Source organism: Neophocaena asiaeorientalis, unplaced genomic scaffold (assembly GCF_003031525.2).
Source record: "Neophocaena asiaeorientalis asiaeorientalis breed wild unplaced genomic scaffold, Neophocaena_asiaeorientalis_V1.1 scaffold91, whole genome shotgun sequence".
Lineage (NCBI taxonomy): Eukaryota > Metazoa > Chordata > Mammalia > Artiodactyla > Phocoenidae > Neophocaena > Neophocaena asiaeorientalis.
In genome coordinates this window covers 10,690,825-10,709,764 of record NW_020173198.1, presented here as the reverse complement: position 1 = coordinate 10,709,764, position 18,940 = coordinate 10,690,825, and the positions used below count along the sequence as shown (strand labels likewise).

Below are 18,940 nucleotides of genomic sequence, written 5' to 3'. Positions count from 1 at the left end.
TTTTGTAAATAAAGTTTTATTGGCACACAGCCGCGTCCACTCTTTCATGTATCGTGTAAGGCTGCTTTCACACTGCAGTGCAGACTTGAGTAGTTGTGAAAGAAATTCCATGGCCCACAAAGCCTAAAATATTTACTCTCCGGTCGTTTAAGAAAAAGTGTACCGATCTCTGTCATAAACTGAGCTTTCCCCTGACTTTTCCATCGTGTCGTGGGTCTGTACCTGGTCTGTTAGGTTCCCACAGCTCTCGAGTTGGATACTGTTGTCATCCCCATTTTGCAGACAAGGTAGCAGAGGCTCAGAGAGGTTCGGTGACTTGTCCAGGGTCACCCAGCAAGGCGAGAGCAGAGCTGGGACTGGAGCCAGGTCCTTCCCAGGCTGTTCCCAGTGCTTCCCACGCCCGACAGCAGCCCTCCTCCAGGCCTTGCATCTGCCAGGCTCTGGACTATGGGAGCCTTGGGAGCCTGGCCTTCTCCTGACAACTCCTGTTGTATGCTTTTCTCTTCCAGCTGCTTGCTACCTTTTTAATTCAGATCGAGAGAAGGAGGGGAGTTCAGTCCTCAGGGATCATGCTCACTTTCTGGCTTATAGCCCTACTGTGTGCCCTGGCCATCCTGAGATCCAAAATCATGACTGCCTTAAAAGAGGTAAGTGGTGGCCTCGTTTTGCGTCTTCCGTCAGCATCTCCTGGAAGATGCTTGTTCCTTCTGGCTTTTGTGGAAACCATGCGTTTCCATGGGAACCAGGGGATGGCTACTGCATGGGCCCAGCTTCTTTCCTGAGGATTTCCCTCGCCTGTGCAACCTTTGTTCTAGAACCTTATTTCCTCAGGGCCCCATGTGTCTGTGTAGCTCTCGGGCAGGAGCTACGGGCAGATGCACACCACCCTTTGAGCCTCTGTCAGCGGTAACAGCCAGGCAGGTTGGCTCTCAGTGTCTATTGTCTGGAACAGAGCGGAGCAGGGAGCAATGTTTGCAGGGTGGTGGCTTGGGGACCCTAGACTCGTCCCCACTTTGCCTTGGTGCTGCTCTGGCTGGGAAGTGGCTCTCATTGGCTGCCATCTGCTGCTCCTAGGGATTCAGAAGAGTGTGCTCTTTCAGACTGTCACGTGTTTCCCTGTCACCTTCAGGCTAATCAGGAACTGGCATCAAGCAAAGGAAGGAAGAGTAACTGAATGTTTATTGAGCACCTGCAGTGTACATTTCAGGCAGTCTTTAATAGTGATGGCAGCTGACATTTATTGAGTTGGTGTTTACAAAGTGCCAGGCCGGGGACTGAGTCGTTTCCGTGAATAATCCTACTGACTTCTCACAATTACCCTGACAGGGTCTCTCAGCTTCAGCACTCATTGACATTTGGGGCCCAAGACATCTTTGTTCTGTGGGACTGTCCTGTGCTTGTCGGATGTTCGGGGCAGTGCCAGTAGCCTCCCACTCCTGAACAGAAGAGTCTCTAGACACTACCAGATGTTCCCCGGGAGGCAAAATCACGCCCACTTGAGAACCACTGGTCTGTCTGTAGATGGGGAAACTGAGGCACAGAGAGGTTAAGTCCCATGGCCAGAATGAGCAGAGTCAGGCCTTGAAGGTAGGTCTGTGCTACTCCCAAGCCTGGGGCTCCTCCCCCGTGTCGGCTGCCTGGACCAGGCAGTGTGGACCACGCTGTGACGTCACTGCTTGTCTTCTGTTATCTTGCAGGGGGTAGGGTCAGGGTGGGAAAGCTTGCTGTCAGGCCTGCAGGCTGAGAGAGTGGGCCTCCTGCTGTCTGCTCCCCCGGCCTCCACAGGTTGCTTCCAGAAAGTGATCTTTTCTTCCTCCTTCCCTCCCTCTCGTGCAGGATGCCCAAGTCGACGTCTTTCGCGATGTCACTTTCTACATTTACTTCTCCCTCGTGCTGATCCAGCTTGTGTTGTCCTGCTTCTCAGACCGCTCACCCCTGTTCTCCGAAACCATCCACGATCCCGTAAGTGTGATCACAGATGAGCACAGAGACACGTGTGTGTGCATGTGCGTGTGCAAGAGAGAATGCACAGTGCCAGCTAACGTTGATTTGAGCCAGTGTCGTACATCTAGGAGCTCCTTCTGTCTTCCCTGAACACCTGGCGATACGTAACATTACCCTCTTCACTTTACCGTTGGAAAAACTGAGCCGTACGCGTGGCTTGGGGGATTTAAGGAGGGAACCTGATTCACAGTTGCTAACTGCTGTGTCTTCCAGCCCGTTGTCTCGTTTGGTTGGCGTAGTGGTTTTAGACAGTGCGAGTGAACTTTTAAAAATCAGGAAATTTCATATAAGTTCAAACTGTCCAGATTTTCTAGAAAAATGAGAAGTTCTGGCAGCAGTAGGGCTGTTATCCCACATGGCAGCGGTTGGCCAGATTGAGGAGCATTGCCCTGGTTTCCTTCCGCAGTCCTCACCACTCCCTGCTTCATTAGACAGTCTTGCTTCCCTCACCTATGTACGTGCCTGGCCCCTGGGGGGTTTGAGTTTGAGACCCTGGGTCTCTTGCGTCCGCTTGAGGGAAATCCTGCTTGTGTAGAAGGATCTGAGTGGGCCGGGTGGGGATGGCCGCCCTTCTGCTGGTAGCAGGAAAGTGAACACGGTTATTTATCACCCTTGCCTGTCTTCTTTCTCCCTCTCTGCCTCCGCCCATCCTCTTTGCCTTCCTCATTCCTCCCCTTTCTTCCCTCCCTCCTTCTGTCTAGTGCCGAGTGCCAGGCCCCAATCTGGACACAAGGCTGTAGCAGTGAATAAAGCAGAGTTATTGCCGCTTGAGGTTTATGTTTTCATGGGCAGGGGCACAAACAGTAACCTAGGAGCCAAGTACATATCCTGTCAGTCAGGTGGTGGTAAAGGCTGGGAAGGAGAAAGCAGGGAAAGGAGGTAGAGATGATGGTTTGGGGTCGTGTGTGGTTTTGATAAAAGCCATCAGGGAAGCCTGCGCCCCCCGCTCCAGGAAACCTCATTGGAGCAGAGACCTGAAGGAGTGAGGGAGCCAGGCAAGCAGATACCCAGGGAAAGAGGTTCCAGGCAGAGGGGTGGCAAGTGCAAAGGCCCTGGGGCAGAGCTGCCGTGAATGTCGCCGGAACAGCAGGAAAGGCTAGTGTGGCTGGAGAAGAGAGAGGCAGGAGGGGGCTGAGGGATGGCCTCTCAGAGCTGGGACAGTCACCTATGGGCCGGGTGGGCTGTTTGGATTTTATTCTGAGAGGGATGGGAAGCCTTTGGAGCATTCATTTGATGCTTTGTTCATGGTTAGTCAGCTGCTAACGGATGAAATTGCAGTGGGAGCAGTTTTCAGCTGTGGTTCTGCTGGGTTTGGCCTGAACCTCAGCACAAGGCTGAGGCTGCTTTTGTGGGTGATGAAAGGATCTGTGGGGCATCAGCCTGGAGGAGGTGACGGATGCTCCCAGTGTAAGCTTCAGAAACCCGTGCCCTAGAGTGTGTTTGGAGAGGCCCCATTTTCTCATCTCCCTGCTCTGGGAGGAGCTGGGTTGGAGAAGTTAGAAAAGTGTGTATGTGTGTCTGTGAATGTGTGTATATATGTGTGTTTGTGCACTCAGGTGTGTGTGCGTGTGGTGTGTGTGCGTGCATGCACGTATGTTTACATGTTTTGCATGTAGATGTGTGTGAGTGTGTGCATGTGTGTGTTTTTGTGTGTTCATGTGAGTGTGTTTTGCATGTGTATAAAGTTCACAAGGGCAGCAGCCATGCGTGAGCACCCAGGGGATCCAGCCCCCAGCTGGCACAGAGGAGGAGCTAAGATGTCTCCAGCCCTCATGTCTGCTCTTCATAGGTGTTTGTGTGCACGGGTGTGGGTGTGTGACAGTGGAGTGTCCCCATCAGAAACATTAGGTGTCAGGCTGTTATGTGGAGAAGGGGATCGCAGTGAACAAGTCATACCCCCCCTGAGTGACTGCAGACCCTGGGGTGCTCTGGGGGTAACTCGAGCCCAGGGGAGGCAGACAGGCCCACGTGGGGATCTCCTGACTCTTCAGGCTCCCTGTGGGGCCTGAGAAGCAGCCTCTCCCACTGGACGGTCCCTGATGCTTTATGGGGAATTTCTGATTTCTGGTCCCCTCTGGGATCTGGATAGAATTCCTGTCTCTTCTCTCCTGGGTGTGTGTGCCTCGGGGTGTCTCAAAGAGCTGCCTTCCTCCTCCCATTGTGCTTTCTGCAGTTCTGGGGTGTGGGGCCTTCTCTGCCCGGGTACCCCGACTCTTCTCCCAGCTGTTCCTTTTCTCTTGTGGGACTCGAGGCTCAAAGAGGTTGTCTTGACTTACAGCCTGAATCTGATGGTGGAGGCAACATGGTAATGGAAGGAGAGCCTCATTTTGGAGTCAGGCAGACCCTGGGCTTTAATTTCACCTGCGTCCCATTTATTCTGCCAATAGATATTTATTAAGCACCGTTTTTATACTGCGCTTCATTCTGGGGACAGAGCAGTATGTGAAAAAGTGTGGTCCATGCCCTGCTACGCTTATCTGTTACTCCGTAACAAACCACCCTGAATTTAGTGACATAAAACAGCAACAGTACTTTGTTATGTTTCACAGGCCCGGGCGTTGGCTGGGCTCAGCTGGGTGGTTTTCACTCAGGGTCCTTGCTCATGTGTCGGGTGGTTAGCGCGTTGGCCTCTGGCTGGAGCCTCAGCCAGGGTTGACAGCCCCACCTGGTCTCCCCGAGCTGCCTGGGCTTCCTCACAGCCTGACGGCTGGTCTCTAAGAGTGAGCGCGCACGAGGTGGAAGCTGTGTCACCTTTTAGGACCCAGTCCCAGAGTCACATAGAGTCACTCCTGCCACCCTCTTCTGATTGAGGGAACCACGAAGGTCTTCTGGGTGCAAGGGGTGGGCGCACACAGGCCCCCCACCTCTAGATGGGGGAGCGGCCAGGTCTCATTGTAAGAAGAGCATGTGAGATGGCAGGTGATTCCTGGCCAACTTTGGAAAGTACCATCTACTGCATGCCCCCAGGAAGCTATCGTCCTGTTAAGCAGGTCAGCAGACTGTGTGACTACAGTTGGGATGAAGGCTGGGAATCAGGTTATGTGACTTTTGGATCTGACTTTGGGCAAATCACTCCTCCTTTCAAGACCTCAGTGTCCTGTTCTGGAAAATGGGTTGCGGCTCGATTTAATGCTGGCTGCACCCGCCTCCCTGTCCCGGAACTGAGGCCCGTGATCTGGGGAGGAGGACGCTGCTAGGTGTCACCTCTGCTGTCTCCCCGTCACCCTTAGGGCTCACATCACAGTGGAGCCTGGAAGATGGGGTGAGTCCAGTCCCTGTTGCTGTCCCACCCTCAGAGCAGCAGTCACATGTCACCTGTCCTCAGAGCAGTCAGCCAAGCCCAGGGTCAGGTGGGGCCAGCATAGGGGCCGGCAGTGCTGACCTTCTCCCCCCTGCTGAGTCACCAAGCTGTCATCCTCCCCAGCTGGCCCCGTGCCTGACGTGTGACTCAGAGCTGTGTCCTGGCCCTGCTTCCTGGCAGGGCTGCTCCCCTCTGTGCATCAGGTGGGGCCTGGCTGAGTAGGCCTCACAGGCTCTCTGAGGCTGTCACCTGTCCCCAGCCTCCAGTGCTTTGATCTTGCTGGCCCTGAGGCTACTGCTTAGGTTGCAGGGAGGGGGTTGCCATTGGCAGTTGGGGGCATCAGGGGCAAATGTGGCAGATAGTAGACCCTCAGTTCTCAAAGTGGGGTCCTCAGACCGGCAGCATCAGCATCCCTCAGGTGCTCATTAGAAATGCAGAGTTTCAGGCCTGCCAAGTCCTGTTGAGTCAGGGTCTCATTTTCACAAGATCCCTGGGTGGTTCATGGTTGGAAAGCACTGGTTTAGCAAATTCTTAAAAGTTGCTCAGCTCATTTGGTGTAAGAGGTATTTTTAATCCTGTTCATATTTTACTGTGAACATTTCAAATCTACAGAAAAGTTGAAAGACACAGCGAGTACTCCCTATCTACCCACCAACTATATTTTACAAGTTAACATTCTGCTAAATTTGCTTTATCACAAATCTATCTAGTCAGCCAGCCGGCTAAGATTTTTGGTATTTAAAAGTGACCTTGAAATACATTAGTATCCTTCATTCACACACTTAACTGTGCAAATCATTAGCCAGAGCTCAATATCTCTTTATGATTCGTTTTTTGTTTGTTTTTTTTTTTTAAAGTAAATTTACATAGTGACATTCCTGAATCTTAAGTTACCATTTGATGGGTTCTGACAAATGAGTAACTCAAACCCCTATTGAGATACAGAACATTCCCAGGATCCCAGAAAGTCCCCTCCTGCCCCTTCATGGTCAGTCTCTACCTCTTGCAGCCCAGAGGCAACTGCTGGGCCTAGACTGTTAATGAGAGCATCGAAAACTCCATTTTTAATTCCTTTCTCCGTTACGCTTTCAGCCATTTCGTGACCCGGTGTTGTGCCGGGGGCTCCGCTGGGCTCGGAGTACCTAGAAACGAACCGACATTGACCGCCCCTTAGGAAAGATGGAGGAGGTGGCGGGCAAATAAGCTGCTGCTGCGGGATGGACAGTGGGGTTCCAAGACAGGGGAGTGCTGGGGGCTGTGGGTGCCCGAGGAGCAGTCCTGCACTCAGCCTTGGGGGCCAGAGCCAGCATCTGGACGAGGGGATGCCTCCATCCCCTCCCGTAAGGTTGAAGGCTGGAGGGTGGATGGGAAGGTGCTCCTGGTGGTGGAAGCAGCATGTCCAGAGGTCCAGCGGTATGATGGAACTTGTGGGTGTTTGGGTACTGTGTGGACTTCTGCTTGGTTGGGTCTCTTGCTGAAAGGAGGATGCATGAGGCTGGTGACACTTTAGGAAAGCCATTGCCAGAGTCCAGGCAGGTTGAGAGGAAGGGTGGCCTGAACAGTGACCCTGTGTGTAGCAGAGCATCAAAAACCAGGAAGAGGGCTTCCCTAGTGGCGCAGTGGTTGAGAGTCCGCATGCCGATGCAGGGGACGTGGGTTCAAGCCCTGGTCTGGGAAGATCCCACGTGCCACGGAGCAACTGGGCCCGTGAGCCACAACTGCTGAGCCTGCGCGTCTGGAGCCTGTGCTCCGCAACAGGAGAGGCCGAGACTGAGAGGCCCGCGCACCGCGACGAAGAGTGGACCCCGCTCGCCGCAACTAGAGAAAGCCCTCGCACAGAAACGAAGACCCAACACAGTCAAAAAAAAAAAAAAAAAAAAAAAAAAAAAAAAAAAAAACCAGGAAGAGAAATCGGACAAGTTCATGGGCAAAGCACACATCGTGTGTGCTGCAGTAGAAGAAATTGTGGTCCTGCGCCCAGAGGAGCTTTACACAGCTGAGAAGCGGCAGAGCCAACAAAGGACACCAGTGTAACATGCTGTACCAACGGATTTCTTACTGTCCGACGTTTAGGTGGTTCCAACCAATAACAATCGCAGCCTTGTGTTAATAAATAAAATTAACTTATTTAATCCTCACGGCAACCCAACTTTGAGGCGGAACTGTGAGTCTCCCCGCATTTTACAGATGAGGACACCGAGGTTCAGGGTGGTGTAGTGTCGCCTGAGTTCACAGGGCTGGACTGGGAGCCCTTCCACCAGGAGAGCCCTTCACATCTGAGCCTGCATCAGCATCACCTGGGGGGCTTGTTAAAACACAGATCATTGCTGGGTCCCACCCCCAGAGCTTCTGAGTCAGTCGGTTTGGGTGGGGCCTAAGCCTTTCTGTTTTTAACAAACCCCCAGGCACCGTGGATGCTGGTGATGGGGCCAGGTTTCAGAACCCCTGGTTTGAGCTACACTGCTGCTTACGCGTCCCTTACTGCTGGAGTAACTGGCAGAAAACTGAACTAAAAGTAGAATCAAAACCAGAAAAGGTGGGTGAGGACCCAGAGAGTTTCTGACAGAAAGGCCAGAATGCTGAGGGCCCAGACAAAGGTCCTCAGAGTGCCTTGTGGTCACGGGTGACCAGTTCTCAGGGAACCAGTGCCTGGCGGCTGTGTACCAAATTAGTTTAAACCTCATAGTTTCAGGCCAAATTACCTGCACCAGGTAGAGATGCCAAAGAATGCAGCTCTCTGCATGAACCTCCCTGCTCCTCTTCCTCCGCCTTCAGCCAGGGCCTGTCTGAATTATTCTTGTTTCTTTTTTTTTTTTTTTTTTTTTTTAACGGTACACAGACCTCTCACTGTTGTGGCCTCTCCCGTTGCGGAGCACAGGCTCCAGACGTGCAGGCTCAGTGGCCATGGCTCACAGGCCCAGCCGCTCCGCGGCATGTGGGATCTTCCTAGACCGGGGCACGAACCCGTGTCCCCTGCATCGGCAGGCGGACTCTCAACCACTGCGCCACCGGGGAAGCCCTGAATTATTCTTGTTTCTAACCAAATGGGGGATCAGTTAATAATCCTCCTTCCTCCTGGGACAGGAGTTACTCCATTTCAGTCTCAGAGGCCGGGAAGCCCCCAGCCAGCAGCCCTGTCTTTTCCACCTCGAGAAGTTCTGCTTGGTTTTGGTTGAATGGAACGCTGCCTGGATCCTTGTCCAGCGGCCTCCTTTTTTTTTTTTTCCTTCTTTCTTATTTTATTAATTTATTTTTGGCTGCGTTGAGTCTTCATTGCTGTGCATGGGCTTTCTCTAGTTGCGGCGAGCGGAGGCTACTCTTCGTAGTGGGCTTCTGATTGCAGTGGCTTCGCCTGTTGTGGAGCACGGGCTCTAAGGCGTGCAGGCTTCAGTAGTTGCGGCACGTGGGCTCAGTAGTTGTGGCTCGAGGGCTCTAGAGCACAGGCTCAGCAGTTGTGACGTGTGGGCTTAGTTGCTCCACAGCATGTGGGATCTTCCTAGACCCGGGCTCGAACCCGTGTCCCCTGCATTGGCAGGTGGATTCTTAACCACTGTGCCACCAGCGAAGTCCCTTTCCTTCTTTCTTTAATTCTCAGTTCTTGACTGCTTCAGAACTCTAATTGTCTTTTATCACATGAGGCCTCTCATGTCAGATAGGGACTTCCAGAAACCAGCTCCCAAACTGATGTAATTTCTTATCTGTGCCGGTGACAGGAGCCAGTGTCTGCCCAATGTGACTTCTGATTATCTGAACATCTGTATCTGGATCCAGAAGAGGGAGGAGAGCTGGGGAGACGAACTTAAGGAGGCTCCTGGATTGTGCATATTAGAAGCTGAAGTGTTCATGTTGCTGATCCAGCCTTACTGCATCTGGAGGGTGCATTTTCTCGCAGGGGCTGGGATTTTTACTAGCCAGAGTGAGGATTAGTCTCTCCCCGCTGGGCCGTCATTTCTTATGGTCTTAGGGGTAGGACTCCATTTGGGTACAATTGGGTATAAAGGGAATGAATTCACCTTCAGTTAGGTAGCTGACAGTTTGCTTTGTTCTTTTCCTTCAGTTTTATTGAGAAATAATCGACATACATCACTGATTAAGTTTAAGGTATAACAGCATTGATGGTTTCATTTACATATATTGTGAAACGATTACCACAGTTGGTTTAGTTAATAACATCTGTTTTCTCGAATAAAAGGAAAAGAAAAAAGCAGTTGTTTTTTTTTTTTGGTTGCGCTGCGTGGCTTGTGAGATCTTAGTTCCCCGACCAGGGATTGAACCCTGGCCCTCAGCAGTGAAAGTGTGGAGTCCTAACCACTGGACCTCCAGGGAATGCCCAAAAGAGCAGTTTTTAACTTTATAAATGTTGAGATGAAGATTGAATAACTCCACCTCTCCTTCCTCATCCTCTCCCCCCAATTTTATCATACTTTAAATTACATCAGTAATTAGTGTTTGCATCATTATAACAGTTGTAAATATTGTTCACTGCAGACCTGTTTGAATTCTGTGTTTACATGTCCCTTTTTTTTTTTTCAATTGAAGTATAATTGGCCTACAATGCTGTAGGCATAGTGATTCGCCATTTCTATACATTTACAAAATGATCATGATAAGTCTAGGTTGCTTTGTTCTTGACCCACAGCTGGGCTTGCCTGATTTTGAAACAATGCCAGGATTTGTGAGGCCCCTGTGTGTATAAGCCTGACACCCTGACAGTTTGCACCGGGCCTGTGTGCAGGTTAGAAAAAGGCATCTGGCCCGCTCTGGGTGGATGAGTTTGAGAAAGGCCCTGCGTCCTTTCAGCCAATGCAGTCCTGCCGCCCCCAGGCCCAGGACCAGCTGCCCTTCAGCCCCCACTCGTCCCCTTGGCTGGGCTTCTTTGTGCAGGGCTGACTCTGTGTTGATGCCAAGACTGAAAAAAGGCTGGATTTGGAGGCAGAAGGCCCGCGTTTGAGTTCTAGTTCCTCCCCTTAAGGATCGCCATCTTTGGTGTCGTGAGGTCTGACGTAAGCAGGGGTCAGCCAACTTCTTCTGTAAAGAGGCAGATAGTAGATATTTTACTCTTCTTAGAGCACATGGTCTCGGTCGCAAGTACTCAGCTCTGCCACTGTAGCTCAAAAGCAGATGTGGACAGTACGGAAATGAATGGGCATCGCCGTGTCCAAATAAAACTATTTTGCAAGTGGCCGGACTGTGGGCCTGACTTTGCCAGCCCTGATGTGAAGCGTCTGGTACAGTTCTTGGTGTGTCACGGTCTGCAGGAAATGGCGGACTTGTTACTGTGTTTACCATTAGTATTCATGTTAATACTGCTAATGTCATTGCTTGAGCTTTTACTCTGCACCAGGAACTGTCGTGTAAGTACTTCACACGTTTTATCTCATTTAATCTCATCATCACCAAGTAACTTGGCCCAGGCCCCTCAGTTAGTAAGTGGCAGGGCTGGGATTCAAACCTCCCTCTAACCACCTTGCTTCATGTTGCTTCACCCATGGACGCCCCCCAGCCCGGCTCCCACCCCCGCCGGGACCCTGTTTTGTTGTTGTTGTCACAGCTCTCACCGTGTATAGTTGTATATTTATTTGCATCTTGGTTTGCTTACTGTCCCTCTCTTCCGAGGCGAGAGGCAGTACGGGGCCGGGACCTCACTGTCTCTCCTGCGTAGCTCAGTCTTGGATGTATTTAGCCACCTCCTGGCGTATAAGCAGATCCTCCCTCATTATTTGCTTAAGAAATAAATGAGTCATTGCCAGCTGTATCCGGCCCCCATCCCCTTCTCTGCCAGCGCCTTAGGGAACTGGGCTGTAGTTGAAGTGTATTTGCGATTCCCTGACAACCCATCCACTTCCGGAAGAAAAGCCAGCCTACAAAGCAAATACCACCACCTGCTCCAGGAATAATGCTGCGGCCTTAGGTTGGAAAAATGAGGTCCCCTGGACCTCATTCCACTTGTCCCTCCTTGCAGTCCCATGAGGTAGGCTGAGCAGTGGGACTGACCGCTTCCAATTCCCAGATGCGAAAACTGAGACTTTGGGGTGAAAGAACTTGCCCAAAGTCATTCAGCTAGAAAATGGCATAGCTGGGATTTGAACCCAGGGCCATCTGGCTTTAGGTTGGTTTAGAATGTAGGTCTGTGGGCCAGCTGCATCTGATTAAAGACATGCTGATGCCAGGGCCCCAGCCCCAGAGAGAGTGATCTCGTTGGTCTGGGCTGGGACTCTCAGCACCTGTGTTTACAAAGCTCCCCAGATGATTCCCGGGCTGGTAGGACTGGAACCTCCCCATGCCTCATGGCCCCCAGAGTGAAACCTCGTGGTTCTCAGCCCAGGCTTCTTGTTTGACTCACTGGGGAAGATTTTCATGATGGAAACTTTCAAATGTGTACAAATGTGGACAGCATGGTATAATGACCACCATGGACTATTTACCCTGCATCGCATGTAAACATTTCAGTATGTATCTCTGAAAGATAAGGAATTAAAAAATTTTAATAACATTTTATCTTGAAATAACTTGACTCGCAAAAAGTTACAAAAATGGTAGAGTTCCTTCCCCAGCTTGACCATCTTCCTCAGGGGCGCCTTTCCTGACCTGTGTCAACTAGATCAGCCCAGTGAGATACCAGTGATCTCACTGGTAATATTGACTTGCCTTCGGGGTATGATCCTTGTCACAGTTGCGGTTTTGTACTTGTTCACGTGATCGTTTGATTAATGTCTGTCTCTGGACACTGACTGTTTGGGGCTCACGTTCTATCTCCGCTGCTTCTAGCTGTTGGCACCCCGGGCAAGTCTTTTCATTTCTCTGCCCCTCAGTGTCTTTAACTACAAAATGAGGATGATGCTTTTACCTACTTCATAGCGTGGTTATGAAGATTAAATGAGTTAATTTGTGTAAAACATTTAAAACAGAGCTAGCTAGCAGAGAGTGTTAGCAGGTGGTGTTATTGCCCTGGTTTAAGGTTATGTCTGTTTGTTCAGATTTGTGTACAGGTGGCAGGCACATAGTAGGTGCTCAGAAAATATTTGTTGAATGAGTGAATGAATGAATGAAAGAAATAGGAATACTAGTAATACCACACTTACGGTTCTGTGAGGATATGAGATAATGCTAGTACATCGTTGAGTGCCTGGCACATTGTAGATGCTCAATAAATACTTGTTGAATGGACAAATGAATGAACTAAAGCAGGGACAACAGTAGGGCCGTGTTTGTTGGGTTGCTGTGGGGATATAAGATAAGGCAGGTATGGGACGCATTGTACTGTTTTTACACATAGCAGACACTCAGGAAACAGTTACCGGGTAAAACTGGAGGAGCTGCCAGGTGTTTCTTTCCAGGCCACTGGTGCTCAGGAGGGAAGCCCTTTCAGGGTGAAAATCAGTGGTGTGAGACTGGCTGCTGGTCCACTGGGAGGAAGAGCAGTCAGCTGGCTGCTCCCTGCCTAGAGCTGGCGTAGATGAGAAGTTTAACCATTCATTTCCCCTTTGCTCCCTGCCCTGTGCTTTCTCTCCACTAGAATCCTTGCCCAGAATCCAGCGCCTCCTTCCTTTCCAGGATCACCTTCTGGTGGATCACAGGGTAAGTCCTGGTCCCCAAACCTCGGGCGGCTGCTGGGCCATGAGTGTGCCACTAGGGCCCCTGCTCTTCCTCCCTTGCCCTTTCCGATGGGGCTGTGTCCTGAGTGTGCCTCCCCTGGGCCGGGGTCTCAGAGACACTCACCCTGACCCCACGTTCATGTGATAAATGCATAAACCTAAACAGCTTGCACCTCTGTGGACGGCTTGGCCTGGGCAAGAAGCTGCACGCTCTTGGCTCAGCTTTGAGTTTGGCTGTTTTTTTGCATTAGGTGTAATTACTGTTGTTGGCATTGTTTCCCCCCATGAGAAAAATAATGCCCGTGCACCGTAGGAAAAGTGGCTGAGAGTGTGGACCAATAGCAACAGAGCATCAGAGGCAGCCGCCGTCCACAGCTCAATGCACCCCCTTCTCGCCCTCCTTTTTATTTGCACATTTTTTTCTTTACATTGTCAGCATCCTGCTGGGGATTATTAAGATCCTGCCCCCAACCCCCAAGCATTTTTCCTTGTCTTTATAGGTTTTTACAAACATTGTGGGTTTTTTTTTAATTCAATATTTGTCTTACTTAACTATTTTTCAGTTGCCGTTAAAGAACAGCGCTAGGACAGTGTAGTTTGAATACGGACTGTAGGTCATGCCAGCCAGGCTCATATTTCTGATTTTGGTCATTGTACTCTGGTTATGTCAGAGCATGTCCTTTCTCTTAGGGGAATGCACACTAATATTTAGGGGTAAAGATGTGTAGAGTCTGCAACCTACTATGAAATGGTTCAGAAAAAAGAAATACTTCATTTTTTTTTTTTTTTGCGGTACGCGGGCCTCTCACTGATGTGGCCTCTCCCGTTGCGGAGCACAGGCTCCGGACGCGCAGGCTCAGCGGCCATGGCTCACGGGCCCAGCCGCTCCGCGGCATGTGGAATCTTCCCGGACCGGGGCACGAACCCGTGTCCCCTGCATCGGCAGGCGGACTCTCAACCACTGCGCCACCAGGGAAGCCCCGAAATACTTCATTTTATTACACTTCGCAGACACTGTGTCTTTTACGAATTGAAGGTTGGTGGCAACCCTGCATCAAGCGAGTCTGTTGGCGCCATTTTTGGAACAGCATTCACTCACTTTGTGTCTCTGTGTCACATTTTGGTAATTCTCACAATCCTTCAAACTTTTTCATTATTATTATAATGACTATGGTGATCTGTGATCCATGACCTTTGATGTTATTACTAGGATTCGCTGAGGGTACAGATGATGTTTAGCATTTTTTAGCAATAAAGTATTTTTAAGCTAAGCTCTGTATGTTGTTTTTTTTAGACATAACGCTGTTGCACATTTAATAGATTATAGGATAGTGTAAACATAACTTTAATATGGGAAACCAAAAAATTCCTGTGACCTGCTTTATTGCAATATTTACTTTATCACGGTGGTCTGGAACAGAACCCACAGTATCTCTGAGCTCTGCCTGTATGTGTTTGCATATGTATGTATCTAGAGACAGAGGCAGATACAGCACACTTAAAATGTTAACAGTCGTGAACTAGGTGAAGGGTAGACAGGAATTCTTTGTAAGATTCCTGTGATTTTTCTCTGAGTTTGAAATGTTTCAAAATAACAAGTTAAAATATTAGGTTTGCTTTTTATCATGAAAGTATTCAAACCGGAAAGACTAGTTTAATAAACCTCAATAAACTCATCACCTGATTTAACAATGGTTAATGCTTTGTCATATTCGCCTTAAAAAAATTTTTTTAAAGTAAATTAGAGCCATCCTGCTATTCCTCCTAAATATTCTCTATGTATCTCTAAAAATGAGGCTGTTTTTCTTGGGTGACCTAACAGTAAAATTAGCAATAATGATTTAATGTGCCCACATGTCCATTATTCCTTATTGAGATATTCCTGAGTTGCGGCCGCCTTCGGTCGCATGGCCGTGGTGGCGGGGAGGGTCGTCGTCCTCCTCCTTCTGACTCTCATCGCCTCGCACCTTGTGTTTCGGCCACAGGATGATGGTCCAGGGCTACCGCCAACCCCTGGAGAGCACTGACCTCTGGTCCCTGAATAAGGAGGATACGTCAGAACAAGTTGTGCCCGTTTTGGTAAAGAACTGGAAGAAGGAATGTGCAAAGTCCAGAAAGTAAGTGCCAGGCATCCTGCCCCGGGGAAGCTGGGCACTCACTGGGGCGACCCCATAGCTCCATCCTTCCACCTCTTACTAGCTTCATGGCCCTGGGAGGGCTGCTTCCCTCCTCCGAGCCATGGTTTGCTCATCTGCAGAATGCGTAGAGTCTGACGTGTAGCTAAGACAATTTGGGTAGGAAAGAAGAGAGAAAGATGTCAAGTGGGAGAACCATTTTGTTTGCCGTGACCTTGGCGCGCGTGTACCTGGCTGTGTGACCCTGCCCTTCCCGAGTCAGTCTCATTTTCCCTGCTTCTCTCCGAGCATCTGGCATCCTGAATGTTCTTGCTGTTTTAAATGTTTTGGTTCAACACGCCACGTCAACTACTTCTTGAGGTGTTCAGCCTAAGAACCCCCATTTGACGGTGATTTGGGCTGTACTGGATTTTTTTTTTCCAACAGCCTTTATTTTTTGGAGCAGTTATAGGTTCACAGCAGTTCTGAGCAGAAGGTGCAGAGACGGGTGCGCGCCTCCCCTGCTGTTAGCATCCCCCATCAGAGGGGCACATGAGTGACAACCCGTGAGCCCACATTGACGCAGCATTGTCACCCCGAATCTGTGGTTTACATCAGGGTTCACTCTCGGTGTCCAGGATTTCAGACTCTCGCCGACGAGAGCTGCATGCCAACCCCGACCTCTGTCATCGGGTTATTTGGGGAATCAGGCCAGGGCCTCCCCAGCACATACCTTATTTCATCAAATCTAGGACGTCATCAGTTGTGCGATGCATCGTTATTTTATGCACCAGTGAGAAAGAGAAACGGCTGCCGATTAAACCAGAACGTGACATTGACATAAGACGCATCCTGCGTCCAGAGGAGCTGGAAGAGAAATCACGAGGGATTTGGTGGCAGGGGACGGTGTCATTACTTCTGTTGTCGTTACGGGGTTGGGCCTGTTGTCCACCTTGGAGAGCTGGCTGATGAGAGCCCAGCCTGGTGTGTGGCCCCGCAGAGCAGCTGGCCTCCCAGGAGAGAGGCCCAGGCTCTAGGTCTGATTCCTCACCCATTGCAGGAGTTCCAGGTCTTCACTCAGGCCGAGGCTGTGGATGGGAATGTGGGACATCTGTGCTGGCCACCAGGACATCAGCAGAGGACTTGTGAGGCTGTGCCATGGCCCGTTCGGGGTGGCCACGGACAGAGGAGAAGTTGTCCCTTGGGAGGTGGATTGAGCTTGAGCCTCTGTGGTTGGGCGTTGTGAGGAGACGGCCGGTGCTCTGTGCACACACGGCTCTGCCGGGTCCCACGTCTGTGACCCAGTTGGAGGTTCTCAGGCAGAAGTGGGGTCTCTGGTTTCCTTTGGCCTGGCCTGCAGCCTCCTTCCTGATGAGAAGGCTGCGTCCTCAGCTTGAGTTACCCGAGCCTCGCTGACTGCTTGGCTCCGTCTCCTTCCCACGTTGGGTGGCAGGGGATGCCCACCGTGCCGTCCCATGGGGCTCACGCCGTGAGCTGGTTGCTGTGGCCTGGCCTGCAGCCTCCTTCCTGATGAGAAGGCTGCGTCCTCAGCTTGAGTTACCCGAGCCTCGCTGACTGCTTGGCTCCGTCTCCTTCCCACGTTGGGTGGCAGGGGATGCCCACCGTGCCGTGAGCCGGTTGCCGCAGATGTTGTAGGAGGGGCTGGCAGTGAGGCTTCGTGGGAAGAGGACTGGCCGTACAGCATAAAGCTCCATCATGGGCCTGGCCCTTCGTTGGTCCGTTCAGCAGATGCAGTCGATTACTGCTGATATGCTGAGTGCAGTTTAGGCCCTGGGGGTTCAGAGAGTGGAACAAGATAGACTCCTTGTTCGGTGCTACTTACATTCCGTGTGGGACACAGGGAGTTGGGAGTCAAACACACACTGTTGAGAAACTTTGAAGAGCCTTAGTGTGATGACGAGGTTAAATGGGGAAATGAGGGGGAGAGTGACTGTGGAAGGTGATGCAGGTTTGGTGGTCAGGGATGGCCTCTCTGAACAGAGATTCGTGTCAAAGGAGGGAGTAAGCCGCGTGCAAATGTGGGGAAAGGGCTCTCCGTTTCACGGGAACAGCTAGTGCAAAGGTCCTGAGGTAGAGGTGAGTGTGGCATTCTTATGGAGCAGCAAGGGGCCCCATATGGCTTGAGTGGAGTGAGAGGTGGGGAGAACAGGAGGAGATAAAGTAGGAGAAGTGTTTGCAGGGATCTCATAGGCTATGGTACTGGCTTAGGGGTTGATCCCAAATGCGGTGAGAAGACCGCTGGGTTTTACACAGGGCAGCGGCATGCGTGCCCGGAGTTCTGTTTTATATCAACCAGTTAGGCTGTGCTGGGGAAGGTGGTTTGTGGGGCGAGAGTAGGGGCAGATGGGTCAGTGGCTCTGTTCCCAGAGGCGTGAGCCACATCCGGCCCTGTGATCCCTGTGGGCATGGGTGGGGAGGGGAGAGTCCTGTGCTCTGGGCTGCTGGGTGCCCCAGGGCTCTCGGGGAGCAGGTGACTGCGGCCTGGGCAGGGCTGCCTTGGCTTCTTGGCCTTGGGTCTCAACCTCCACCCCCCCCACTCTGCCCCCAGTTCTTCTCCTCACCCCTGAGTGGCACCTCTCAGGAGTCAGGTCTGAGCTGCTTCCCCTGCTCCCCTGACCTTTGGGTTTTAAAATCCAGTGCCTTACTGGTTTTCATTAGATGATTTTGAGTTTAACAAAATGGAGTAGAAATTTCTCGACTTATGGCCTCCCATAGGTTAAGGCCATTTTGGACTGTGGTTCCTGCTGGAATGACTATAAAATGGTTTGGCGGCTCTGGAAAAGACTTGGGCAGTTTTTTTAAAAAGTTAAATAGTTATGATACCACCCAACCATTCTACTCCTAGGTGTACACCCAAGAGAACTGAAGACATATGTTCATAAACTTGTACAGGGATGTTCATAGCAGCTTTATGTGTGATGGCCAAAGCTGGAAGTAACCCAGACAACCATTAACAAGTGAATAGATGTGCAAATCACAGTGTATCCATGCAAGGGAACACTTCTGAGCAGAACAACAGAATGAACTATTGGTGCACTCAGCCACATGAAAATCTTTAAATAATTATGCTGAGTGAACGAAGCCAGGCAACAGTACATACTAGGTGATTCTATTTATATACAATTCCAGAAAATGAAAGGAAGTCTGTAGTGATGGAAATCAGATCAGTGGTTGCCTGAGGTAGGGGGAGGTAGTGAGATGGGAGGAGAAATTTCAGAGAGGAGAGCTCTTTGGGGGTGATGGGCCTGTTCATTATCTTGGTTTCCCTGATGGTCTGACAGGTGTGTAAATATGTCAGAACTCATCACATCGTACACTTCAAATGTGTGAACTTAATTTTACATCAGTTATACTCCAATAAAGCAATATATAAAAAAGCAGTAGTGTTTAAAGAAAGGGTGACCATTTTACTTAATTGTGTCTATTTCATAAAGGAGTGCAAGCAGCAAATAACAAACAAAAACAAAGAAAACAAAATGCTCCAAAATACAGGTGTTAAGCTATGGTTCCCAGCCTTTCAGACTCATTACCCCCTTGAGTAATAGAGATATTGTAACACCTCCTTAAATATACTTTCAGGAAATATATAAAAATAACCCACTCATGTATCTTACTTTAAAAATCAACAAAGTGTTCTTGCTCAACTTTAACAGAGAACTAAAAGGCAAGGGATTTGTAATAAAACGTCATCCACGTATGTCTGTGTGTAAACGCTCAGGCACATGCTAGAATAGAGAATGAAGAATCGCTGAGTGCTCGTAAGTGGAGCCTTCTCTGTGGCAGCAGCAAATCCTGACCGACCCAGTCTTGCGGTTGTGGAGATCAGAACCGTCATCACCCTCATGGACAGGGTTTTGCAAAGTGGTGATTCATGCTTGGCAAATTTCTGAACAGAACTTAATTTG

General features: G+C 50.3%; 1 protein-coding gene across 6 annotated transcripts in view; it reads left to right on the top strand.

The window, feature by feature from the left end:
• The window catches only part of ABCC1 (ATP binding cassette subfamily C member 1 (ABCC1 blood group)), a 109,108-nt gene that overhangs the window by 5,320 nt on the left and 84,848 nt on the right, over positions 1 to 18,940 (top strand). For 5 of the 6 annotated variants that reach the window (XM_024744575.1, XM_024744574.1, XM_024744576.1 and 2 more), the window contains exons 3-6: positions 510 to 647; positions 1,837 to 1,962; positions 12,822 to 12,883; positions 14,886 to 15,017. In XM_024744575.1, the coding sequence (XP_024600343.1) occupies positions 510 to 647; positions 1,837 to 1,962; positions 12,822 to 12,883; positions 14,886 to 15,017 (458 nt within the window). Of the gene's footprint in view, positions 1 to 509; positions 648 to 1,326; positions 1,588 to 1,836; positions 1,963 to 12,821; positions 12,884 to 14,885; positions 15,018 to 18,940 lie in introns of those variants that run through there. The other variant, XM_024744579.1, reaches the window with a different exon arrangement.